Consider the following 12492-nt stretch of genomic DNA (forward strand, 5'->3'; position numbering starts at 1 on the left):
CATGAACCCAAAGTGGTTTGATTTTGAGTCAAACACACTATGTGGATAAAATTCTTGAAAATTTTGCTAAGGAAGATACTAGCATAGCTAGAACTCCAATTGACACTAGTCAACATCTATGTAAAAATAGAGGTGATAGTGTTAATCAAGTGCAATATTCAACAATTATTGGCAGTCTGATGTATCTAATGAGTTGTACCAGACCTGACTTAGCATATGTTGTGAGTAGACTAAGTAGATACACTAGTAAACCCAGTTCTGAAAACTGGAAGAGTATTACTAGGTTGCTGAGGTATGTGAGATACATGCGAGAATATGGACTGCATTACGGCAGACATCCAGCAATTATCGAAGGATACACGGATGCAAATTGGATATCTGACATAAAAGATTCCAGATCTACAAGTGGATATGTGTTTACACTTGGAGGTGCTGCTGTAGCATGGAAATCATCCAAGCAAACAGTCATATCTAGATCTACGATGGAATCTTAATTCATCGCCTTAGATATTTGTACTGAAGAGGCGGAGTGGCTACGTCAATTTGTAGAGGACATTCCCGAATGGCCTAAGCCGGTAACGGCCATAAGTATACATTGTGATAACCAATCAGCAATTGGTAGAGCTCAAAGTACAATGTATAATGGGAAATCAAGGCACATTAGACGTAGACATAAAACGATACGACAACTAATCTCTACGGGAGTTATCACGGTTGACTGGGTGAAGTCAAAGGATAACATTGCGGATCCGCTTACAAAAGGCTTAAGTAGAGATGTAGTTTAAAAGTCGTCAAGAGGAATGGGACTAAAGCCCATGAATCAATAAATTCATACGAAGGAAACCTTACCCAGAAGACTGGAGATCCCAAGATCTGGGTTCAAAAGGATAACCTAATTGTATGAGTGGGGCAGGTCACTGTGGGGGGAGTTAACATTTCATCCTAGTCCATTCCTTTATGTAGTAACCAAATTAGGCTAAACATATGGTTTTTAATGATTCTTGGAATCACCTATGTGAGAGAGAAGTGGGGTCGCTTCGAAGGGAATTATAGGGGCAAAAAATTCCTAAAGCTCTTGCAGAACCAGGTTAGTGTTCATGACCAAAACGAACACGTCTATGAGGATATGACCTTGTCAGGGAGAGTCCTGTGAGATTTACATTGTCGTCTACATAAATGGCAGCTTAGTTCAAAGACATCGAGATCTATTAACTGCTAGGAGATTAAGTGTAACTTCTTAAGGGAAGGTTCAAAGGGTAATACCTACCTATCCTATGCAGGATTCAACTGTTGAAAATTTCGTCTGGAAATTGGATGTGCAGAGATCGATCTCCATTCATGTGGGGGATTGTTGGAAATTTAGTAAAAATATTTATATTTTTTACTAACTTTGGACATATATAAATATATACATATGTTGTACATATAATGAACTCTAAGTGGGTTTGTGTTCTCCTCCATGAGGGCTTCGAAACGATATATTATATGTCCAAAATAGAGTATAAGTGAATGAGATATCGATACTCAAAGATGGGTATTTGAGAATAAGTTTAGCAAAAGAGAGGAATGTGGGAATGAGTCCCACATTGGTAGAAAGACCAAACTCAACAAGGTTTATAAGCTTCATTGCATGGAAGGCCTACAAGCTTGTGTGTATGGTTATGCTACAATTCCTACCCGCGCGCAGGGGGGGTGCAAATCTTGGTTCCGTAGACCAAAAACACCGAACTCGTGCATGGGCGCGACCTGCGGACACGAATGCAGCTCCAAAAACTCGGGCGCGCGCTACCCTTGTTTTTGCTAAACTTGACAGTTTTGGTCCCTATTTTTGAATTTTGTAACGGATGCATTAATTGCGTAATTAATGACATTTATTGCCATTAAACGCTCAATCAATTAGTGATTTCTTTCCGTTTCACAATTCGACTATAAAAGAAGACCATTGCCTTCTCATTCATACACACAAATGAATTTACTACTCTTCTTCTTCCTTCTCTGCATTTCTGCTTCCGGCCATCTTTTCAGGCAAGTGGTTATCTCCGGCAGTACGCAATACTGTTTAGGTAGTTGTACCCTGGGAACAGATGACGAATCTGTTTAAGGGAATCGAGTCCAACTCGAGCCTCAGCTACATCGTTTGCATCTAATCTTACTTTACAGGAACCTCTCAAGGACGAAAATCGAAGACTTTATACTAACAAATCCAACATCAAGACCAACTTTGTGAATCTTGCATGGTTGGAAAACAAACAAAGCATTCGCTTGCAAATAAAGCTAATTAAAGAGCTACAAATATTCTCAAGATGGTGCATGGAGATATTTGTGGACCGGTTGATCCACCCACCCAAGCGGGTAATATTTATGTTCTAGTTCTTATTCATGATTATTCTAGATATATGTGGTCTTTTCTTTTGAAGCACAAAAGCGATGCATCCAGAATTATTAAAATATTCAAGATATCAATTGAAAAACGAATCAGTAAAGAGATCAAGACTTTCCATACGGATAGAGGTGGTGAATTCACATCGACCGAGCTGAATCGTTTTTGTGACAAAGAAGGGATTTCACATATGTTGACGGATCATTATGAACCTCAACAAAACGGTATAGTTGAACGGAGAAATCAAACTCTACTCGAGATGACATGATGCCTAATGAAAGCAAAAGATATTCCAAACCACTTTTGGGGCGAAGCGGTACGACATGCAACATTTATCATAAATCATACACCTACTCGAGCATTGATAGGTGCTACACCATTCGAGAAATTTTATGGTGAAAAACCACATCTTGAAGACTTGAAAGTATTTGGTTGTGTTGCATATGAAAGAGTAGTCTCAAAACATTTGAAGAAGCTTGATGATAGGTCACGACCGTTGGTATATTTTGGAAAAGAACCCAGTCTGGGAGGATTTCAGTTATATAACCCGCGAGAAAATAAAATTATTATAAGTGTCCATGTAATTTGTTATGAAAATAAGACATATCAATGGAGTAATGAACCCAAAAATCAAGATGGAAATGGACCAGGTACATTTATGGTCTTATGGAGTAATGGTCAAGCAACCCAAGATAATGGTGGTTCGAGCCCAACTACAATAGAAAGTGAACAGTTCACCAATCCAGCCCAAACCAACCAAACCAATGACTCTTCTCACGATGATAGCAGTCCATCGCAACCTATTGATGATAAAAATAACGATGCAAGTTTTGTCCCACTTCGGCAGTCCACTCGAACTTCAATGTTGCCAAGAAGATTAAATGACTACGAGTTAGATGTAGATCATTTAATGTTGTCATTCGATGAAGAACCAGAGAATTTTAAGGAATCCAAAGTGAACAAAAATTGGCTCGATGCAATGAAGGCCGAAATTGACTTCATCGAGAAGAACAATACTTGGAAATTAGTTTCTCCACCTAAAGATGTTAAACCTATTGGATTAAGATGGTTGTACAAAATTAAACGAAATATGAATTGATCAATTACAAGCTACAAAGTCCCTCTAGTCGCTAAAGGCTATGTACAAGAGCAAAACATTGATTTTGATGAAGTATTTGCGCCAGTAGCTCGACTCGAGACAATAAGACTATTGATTGCTCTTGCATCCGGGAACGAATGGAAGATTCATCACTTAGATGTAAAAACAACATTTTTATATGGAGATTTAAAATAAGAAGTGTACGTGTGCCAACCGGAAGGTTTCCTGAAGCAAGGTGAAGAAACAAAAATCTACAAATTGGCAAAAGCATTATACGGTGTTTGATAATCTCCACGTGCATGGAATTTGAAGCTTAATAACACGTTGAAAAATATGGGTTTTAAACGGTTCATGCAAGAAAATGCGGTTTATAGAAAGGTTGCAAATGGAGCATACATAATAGTTGCAGTTTATGTAGATGATTTGTTCGTGACAGGAACAAGTTTAGAGTTTATAAAGGAATTCAAAAGACTAATGGCGTTACAGTTGGAAATTTCGGACCTTGGTGAACTAACTTGCTACTTGGTATTGAAGTATTGCAAGAAAATGGTTGTGTAAAGGTGAAGCAAGAGAGTTATGCTATGAAGATTCTAAAAGAGACAGACACACAAAAGTGTAATGCAACTCAATGTCCGATGGAGCCGGGACTAAAGTTGTCTAAAGCCGAAGATGAACCAGAAGTTGAAGCTACCCATTATCGAAAATTAGTAGGTTGTTTACGTTATCTCTTACACACTCGTCCATGTTAACATATTCGGTTGGAGTAGTTAGTCGTTATATGCAAAGTCCAAGAGAATCTCATGCACATGCTATTAAAAAAATTATTCGTTACTTGCATGGTACTTCATCTTTTGGGATAGTATATAAATGAAGTAAAAATATGAGCTTGAGAGGTTACAGTGATAACAGTCATAATGTTGATGTTAATGATGGTAGAAGTACAACATGACATGTTTTCTACCTTGGTGACTCTCCTATCACTTGGTACTCTCAGAAGCAAGATACAGTAGCGTTGTCCTCGTGTGAAGCTGAGTTCATGGCAACTACTGCAACTGTGTGTCAGGCGGTTTGGTTAAGAGAGTTATTGGATGAGTTGACAGGAATGAAGAAACAGAAGGTGCTGATTCGCATAGACAACAAATCAACAATTGCACTATCAAAGAATCCTGTCTTTCATGGAAGAAGCAAACACATTCACACTCGATTCCACTTCATTTGAGAGCGTGTGGAAAACGAGCAAGTGATTGTTGAGCATGTTTCGGGAGATAAGCAACGAGCAAATCCACTTACGAAGGCCTTAGGTCGAATAAGGTTCGCAGAGATGAGAGCGTTGCTTCGCATGCAAGAATTAACCTCGACTTAGAAATTCAGGGGGTGATTGTTAGTGAATACTTGAGTCCGGAAGTGGCTAGGTGGCGTGATCCGGTCCATAAGCAAATTCCTTGGAGTATTGTCCAAGTTCCAGAGAATCTGCTTAAGCCATAAGGATTCTCTACATGGAAATTTATAGATTACTTTTAGGAATCCTAATTATATATCAATTAGTTTTGTTTAGTATATATAGTTAATAGGTTCCTATAATTAGATAGATTGAAGTTTTTGAGTTATATTTCTTCAATAAAATTTCCTGCGAGTTTATGCAGTAATCATTGTTTATAGTTTGTTGTTTACCTTAAGTGATTAACACTTATTTATTACATGTATCCGACGAAAACGTCATAAAAGAACCATTATATATGAAAAAGGGCCAAATTCATATCCTAACGTCTTCTTAATTTAAGCACCACCAAATAAATTATTTCATGGTTCATTTTTTTCACTAAGATGGTGTAAAAAATGGTCTTTGTTGGAGAGAAATTGTGCAAGAAATATTGTATACAATAGGATTTGGTTTGTATTTTGTGTTTGATTTCAAAATAAATTATTTCATGGTTCATCTTATGGTCAGTTTCGGATCTCATATTAGATTTCATTTTGATGTTGAGACGAGATCCAACCCTAATCTCAAATTTGGAATCGGCCAAAAAAAAAACCGAAAAAACAAGCTTCAAAATTACCTTTTCATAAAAGGTTTTGTGTATTTATCCTTCAAAATCTCATATTGTGAAAAGTATGAGGTTGAAGCTAGACATTTGGAGCACCAATCAATATTCAAGATGTGAACGAGTTTCAAGAGATGGACAATTCGATTGATTTTAATTGGATTGAATATATCATCCTTCTATCAAAAACAGTTGTGCGATGAACATGTGATGTCACACACTAGATAATTAAAAAAGCAACTTATATTTGTTTTCTATTGGTCAAAAATGGAATAACGATGATGATTCAAGTATTGTGGGATGCAGAGTAAAAAACGGTGGGTGTGCATCAATTCTAAAATAAAAGTAAAATAGTTTAGTTTAAAGAGTAACTTATAGAACTAGTTATGATTTTAGTTTTTATATGGACAAAACTGCACAAATGGTCCCTGTGGTATGTCGAAAATTGCCACTTTGGTCCAAAAAGGTTTGGACTAGCACCACATGTCCAAAATTTTTATTTTGTTGCGAGTTTGGTCCAATCTGTTTTGAATTTTTATAAAATGATGATTTTGCCCTTTGTATTTTCATTATTTATTTATTTTTTAAATTACAAAAACTAAAAAAGGAAAAAAAATGTTTGTATTATTACCCCCCACCCCATATTTTTCTCTCTCCCATTCAGAAAAAGGAAACACCACCAGATTTCCGGTGGCTGCCGGAGCACCGTCGTCCGACCACTAAAACCACCGTCGACGTCGGAACCCTAGAACTATCCGGCGCCGACTTCGCCAGAGAAAAAAAACTGAGATCTGAACCTCCAGAGACCATCATTCTTCTTTCTTTCTACTGCTACGATGGCCATCTCTCTCTCTTTCTCTCCCTTCTACTGTTATGAACCGCCTGTCGGACCATCCAAATTACCACAGATGACGAAGATCTAAACATCTCGCCGCCACGACGAAGATCTAGATTTGCTGGTTGTTCGACAAGAAAAAGAGAGAGAAAGAGGGTTAAAACAGATCTGAAAACTTGGGGTTTCGTAAAACTAGAAGGGTGGCGGTGTTAGGTCTTTTGCTGTGTAGACACCTCGTCGGGGAAGAAGAGAGTCGAGCGGTTTGATGGTTCTGATGCCTGAAACTAGAGTTTTATCGAGCCACAGACGTCATCATCATTGCCGATGACGAACAGATCGAAGGCGTCGTCAGATGAGAAGATAAAAGACAAAGGCGATGATGGTTTCGACGAAAAGCAAATAGAAAGAGGGAAAGATTGAGTCCGGTTTCCGACAGATCTACGTCGTCCTTAGGAGGGTTTCTTGTTCGCCGGAAAACGATTTCTTAGATTTTGCAACTGATTTCTCGATTTCTAGCAAACCCGACTCAGTTCATCTATCTTCTCAGTCCGTCCTTCGCCCCTTTCTCAGATTTATGGCACCAGAAATCCTAGCCTCAAATATCGAAACCCGCTTCGTCGGAAGCCTCCATCGCCGGTGGTGGTGGTTGGTGGTGAAGAAGATGAGCAACTTATTGTGTGGAGAGAGAGAGAGAGAGAGAGATAGTTTGCATTTTTTTTTTTCCGGTATAAAAAATTATAAAAATAAAATAAAAAAGGAAAATTTTCTTTTTTATTTTTCTTTTAATTAGAAAAAATCTTTAAATAATAAAAAAAAACTGAAAAATGAAAAAACAAGGGTAAATTCGTCATTATGAAAAAGTTCATAGCAAATTGGACCAAACTCGCAACAAAATGAAAAGTTTGGACCTCTGGTGCTAGTCCAAATATTTTTGGACCAAAGTGGTAATTTTAAGCAAACCACAAGGACCATTTGTGCAGTTTAGTCTTTTATATGGTTGGAAGTAATGAAGGCTTGAAAATCCAACAAACTAAGTATTTAATAGAGTTATTTATGTCATAAATGCAAACCAAGAAATATAAACCATTACTTGCTCCATCCCTTGCATGTTAGTGGCGTCTACATGATGAAATCAAGGAAACATACATGAGAGATCAATTTGAGTAGTTGGTATTGTTCATGTAATAAATAACAAGAGACGTAAGTTTTACCTTAAGGTTAAAGTTAAAACATGATGAACTTTAACGAGTTATAGTGTTTTTCAAGATGTGATTATTTTTTATACATTAAAAAAAATAAATCATATAATTATTGAATTGTATCAAATACATCAAGTTTTTAGAAATATTATATTAATATTTAATATACAAAACAATCAACAAAAACTTAATTATTTTAGGCCCCGATCAGAATTTTTTTTTTACAAAAACCACGCATTGAAAAAAACTAGTGTCATAACACGATAAGACGCATTTTAACACGTTATTTAGACGTCACGCTTAACAAACCCACATTGGATGTTTTTGTAACGGCTATATCACATCTCGCACCATGATACATAGCTTATTATAACCATTAATAACCAAAAACAACGTTATATTTAATTAAATCAAACCAACTCAATCTTTTATTAGGGATCGTTTATATCAAACCAAACCAACTCAATCTTTTATTATGGATTGTTTTTACAAAATATATAAATATTGGTTTTTATTTGAAGAGGAAAGGAGAAATCATAAATTTTAGTATACATTGCTTGTTTTGTTCCTTATGAAAGTAGGAGGAGGTTATAAGACCGGAGGGATTGATACTACTTCTAGCACATTACTACATATATTTTTTTATTGCAATATGCGTTTTTTGGTTACCACATAAGCATAACATGTATAGACTGAAAAAGATAAGAAATGATAATGTATGATTTTAATATATTTCGTTTTGAAAAATAAAAATTATCCAAAATAACACTAACCAATCACATTGCAATATTTTTTTTTCTCTCTCATCTCGCTACATCCATAGCAACCTATCGCTAGTGAGTTACCTAACGAATGTTAGGGGTGGTGTAGAAATTCATAGCGAGAGTTATGATGAAACCACTCCCTTAAGCCTAAAGTACACCCTTATCTTATTTATTTATTTTAATTTTATATAATAAACAAATATTAGTAATATCAAATATTAGTAATATATATTGATTTGATATTAATTAGAAGGACAATGCATTTAATTTTAGCAGCCAAATATGAAAAATGTATAAATAAACAAAGAAAAGAATTTAATGGATGATAAATGAGACAAGTGGGATAATGATTTCTAGATTTGCCAAAGATCTCCCGGATCTCTGCTTTTAGTCTTTTTGCTTCTTTAAACCAGATTTTGCCCCCCACCCCAACCACCCTATAAATGCCATTTTCTCTCATCAACCACTCTCATCAAACCGCCATTTTCCATTTCCATTTCCATTTCCATGTCAAGTCTCCTGTCCTTCTAGATTCTACAAATCTTTCTCTTTTCTATCCAATTTTTCATTATTCATTTTGCCAAATGGAGACGACGACCCTCTGTTGCGATCCGACCAACTCCTCCGACTGTAAGGAGTTGCATGTCCTCGCCGTTGATGATAGCAACATCGACCGGAAAGTCATCCAGAAGCTTCTCCAGATCTCTTCCTTTAAAGGTACGATAATGATTACAATCTCGATCTGAATTTTGAGCTTTTCGCATTCGGTTGAATAGCTTATTATGGTGGTTTTGCAGTTACAGTTGTTGAAAGCGGAACCAGAGCTTTACAGTATCTAGGGTTAGACGAAGAGAAGAACTCGACTCGATTCGATGTGAGCCCTTGCGACTTTTAAATCGAAATTTAGTTGACATATTGATTTTTATCAGTGAATAAATAATTTCATTTCAAGTAAAAAGCAAATATATTCTGTAGAAACGAATCTGATTCGTTTTGATTGCCAGGATCTGAAGGTGAATTTGATAATGACAGATTATTCCATGCCTGGAATGACAGGTTTTGAACTGCTTAAAAAAATCAAGGTTTGTGTTCAAACATTTAATTTATCATTTCATTCGATCTTTTTCTGTTCACCAAATAAACGAATTTGGCTCTTCAATCTTCATGTTCATACAGAATTCTTCAACACTGAGGGAGATACCAGTAGTGATTATGTCATCTGAGAACAGCGTAACACGCATCGATCGGTATGATTTCACATTTTCTCACTCCCTTTAATCAATCAATTCTTTTGCTCATGAACATCTTCATAAATCGAGTCTTAATCTGTACAGATGTTTAGAAGAAGGAGCTGAGGACTACTTACTAAAACCTGTGAAGCTTTCCGATGTTAGACGTCTGAAAGACGCTATTCTGAAATCTGGAGCCCCGGAAATTGACCCGATTCAAACAAAAAAGAGGAAATATAGACTCGATCAATCATCAAAACTGCCAACCTCCATTGATTGCCATGATTTAACTTCATCTCCACCAGATTCGCCTCAACAATCGGTAGCAAAACGAGCTAGATTGTAGAACAAAACAAAGGCATTGAACACATTCTTTTTGTTAATACTTCAATCTTAACGAATGAAAACCCCCTTTTTGTTAGGAAACTATATTTGAAGCACACTTATAAACATTGACTGGAAAATCGTTGTTTTTTACAATTGATCTAAAAAAATCATGAAATTTTTTTGTTTGTCTTTTTGCAACATTTGGTTTGTTTATTGAAAATTATACCATTTGGATTTAAAAAATAAAAGAATAAGTTGAAGATAGTTAAGAGTCTATAATATTTAATAATTTCTATAATGTTAATAATAAAGATAAATATCGGGTGCGTATTTCTGACATTTTTTTAATTACGTTTGTAAAACAGTTGAAATGATGCTATATTCGTACTTTAAACGATGACTTTTAACAGTTAAACATGATCTTTTAGATTTGCATCTTTAATTCTAAAAAGCAAAGGCCTAAAAGAAAATGTGTTTTTTTCCCTCTGAAAGTGAAAAGCAGGTGGGGTTTTGAATATGGAGAAGGAGAATATAGAAAGAGAAAGAAAAGTTGGTTTTAGGTGTTTGATAAAGAATCTTTGGTAACGTTAAAAACAAAAGAAATCTAATGAGGCCCCTACAAAGATTTGTTGAGTACAAGTCTCCATTAAATCCACTAGGGCCCTTACCAATGAATTACTCAATTAGTCAAAGTTGCATACTTATTTTACAAAAAAAGTGCAATTTTCAGACACAACTTATGGAGTTATTAGACTTATAATTAAAACTTGTGGCCCTCGTTCCTTTCGGCAGTATATGTATTAATGAGGGTACTTGTGGATGTTGGTTTCGAACTTTATCATTTGACATCGTAGTTTTAAGATTTTTAAAGGACGCTTTGAAACGTGTTAGTGAAGATTTTCTTTTTTGGAACGAAAAGAAATTAATAAAAACTAGCAGGCTAGGAAAAAAGAAATTATAAAGTCAAAGAAATCAAGATCGGGTCTTGAACAGAATATTAAGAAAACGAATTATTTTGGTGTGATTATATAAAGCTTTGTGCGGGTTTATTCCCAACTGACATTTGACGGTGGCTATTAGGGGTGAAACTTGTTGGGGGAGCTGTTAGTATTAACGGGTTAGCCATCAAGAGGGTACTTTGTATTAATGAAAACTAGCAAGCTAGTAAAAAAGAAATTATAAAGTCAAAGAAATCAAGATTTGGTCTTGAACAGAAATATCAAGAAAACGAGTTATTTTGGTCTTCATGGGATGATATGAAGCTTTGTGCGGGTTTATTCCCAACTGACATTTGACGGTCGCTATTAGGGGCGAAGCTTGTTAGGGGAGCTATTAGTAGAGATGCGAGTTTTATTAACGGGTTAGCCATCAAGAGGGCTATCAAGACTGTTGATTTGACGCATATTCTTCCACAGTTGCATAACCCGCATAATGAGCTCCTTTTGCTTCGATCTTGCATGGGCATCACCAAACTTTTTTTTTTGGTCTAAGGACGTGCCAACCCGTTCACATGGAGAAGACAACTTTGCGTTTTGATAAAGGGTTATATGAGTCAATGAAGACATTGTGGTCTGTAAGGGTCATTTCTATGGGGACACTCAATGACGACTTGCTTTATTACCAATTGGGTTTGGTGGTTTGGGGTTGTGCTCAGCGGTAGAGGCTTCCGCATATACTTTTGTGGCATCACGAGCATAACCGTGAGTGCTACAAGACCACATCTTATGAGATAACGACGTATGTGGTATGAATTCTGATTATGTTTGTGCTTTGGCTTGTCTTCATGATACAATTTCGGGTTTTGATTTCAACGGTTACATTAATAAGGACACTGCCTCTTCAAAAATCGAACAATTATTGACAAGTGTTATTTTTAGTAAAATTGTTTAATACATAGAAGTTCACTTTGGCATGATGATTAGTCATAAAACAGTTTTTGAGTGTCTAAGGTACCACATGCTCAAGATTTTCTTATGGCTATTCCTATTGACGGTCTTGTCCAACATATATCGCCAATGAAGTATCGTGTTATCCTCAAGTATCGCCTTATGATTCCTTTATTTTCGGTTGATGTGACATGCACTATTTGTTTAAACTTCGTTGGAGAGCATGTCGTTCATCGTAGAGATCTCTCAGGGTTCAAGTACTGATACGATCTGGTTAAGGATGTTCTTTTCGACAAATTTTGGCATGATGGAGTTTCCGCCAAGAGAAAGGCACCTATGAACTTTATGAACGACCAATTAGAAGGAAAATCAACACTTAGACCAATTGATGTTTTAGGTTTTGAATAGGATGAAAGGAAGCATGCATGTGGGGTTTTCACTATGGAAGAACTGCTTTAAAAGATGTATCATGCAAAGTGGCAAAACATGAGAAAACATACATGAAAAACCAACACGTGTTTATATCTTTTGCATTTGATACTTTTGATTTCCGTGCGCCAGATGCCGTGGAACTCCTCAATAGAGTCTAACGGATCATGTATAGTAATGTTATAACCCCAATATCTGTGAATGTTGTTTTTAAAAAAAATTAGTTTTGTCATTCAAAAAAGAGTTACGACACAACTTTTTGCTCGTTTATCTGTTTTTATTATCTGATTACATGGATGTTT

The 12492-nt window shown here is 36.0% G+C and overlaps 1 protein-coding gene across 1 annotated transcript; it reads left to right on the forward strand.

Annotated features, from left to right (window-relative positions):
- Positions 1 to 8767: 8767 nt before the first annotated feature.
- Positions 8768 to 10060, forward strand: RR5 (response regulator 5). Its single transcript, XM_078956753.1, has 5 exons — positions 8768 to 9036; positions 9117 to 9193; positions 9324 to 9401; positions 9496 to 9566; positions 9654 to 10060. The coding sequence occupies exons 1-5, from the start codon at positions 8904 to 8906 to the stop codon at positions 9892 to 9894; spliced, it is 600 nt and encodes a 199-aa protein (XP_078812879.1). The 5' UTR covers positions 8768 to 8903; the 3' UTR covers positions 9895 to 10060.
- Positions 10061 to 12492: the final 2432 nt, after the last annotated feature.

Source organism: Lactuca saligna, chromosome 5 (genome assembly GCF_052625555.1).
Source record: "Lactuca saligna cultivar CGN05327 chromosome 5, ASM5262555v1, whole genome shotgun sequence".
In the NCBI taxonomy this organism is placed as follows: domain Eukaryota; kingdom Viridiplantae; phylum Streptophyta; class Magnoliopsida; order Asterales; family Asteraceae; genus Lactuca; species Lactuca saligna.

What these genes read in the sequence shown, in the direction of transcription:
- RR5 (XM_078956753.1), top strand. Translation starts at nt 8,904, where the DNA reads ATGGAGACGACGACCCTCTGTTGCGATCCGACCAACTCCTCCGACTGT. An exon ending in CCAGATCTCTTCCTTTAAAG is followed by an intron (nt 9,037 to 9,116) that starts GTACGATAATGA and finishes GTGGTTTTGCAG; the next exon opens with TTACAGTTGTTGAAAGCGGA. An exon ending in AGAACTCGACTCGATTCGAT is followed by an intron (nt 9,194 to 9,323) that starts GTGAGCCCTTGC and finishes TTTGATTGCCAG; the next exon opens with GATCTGAAGGTGAATTTGAT.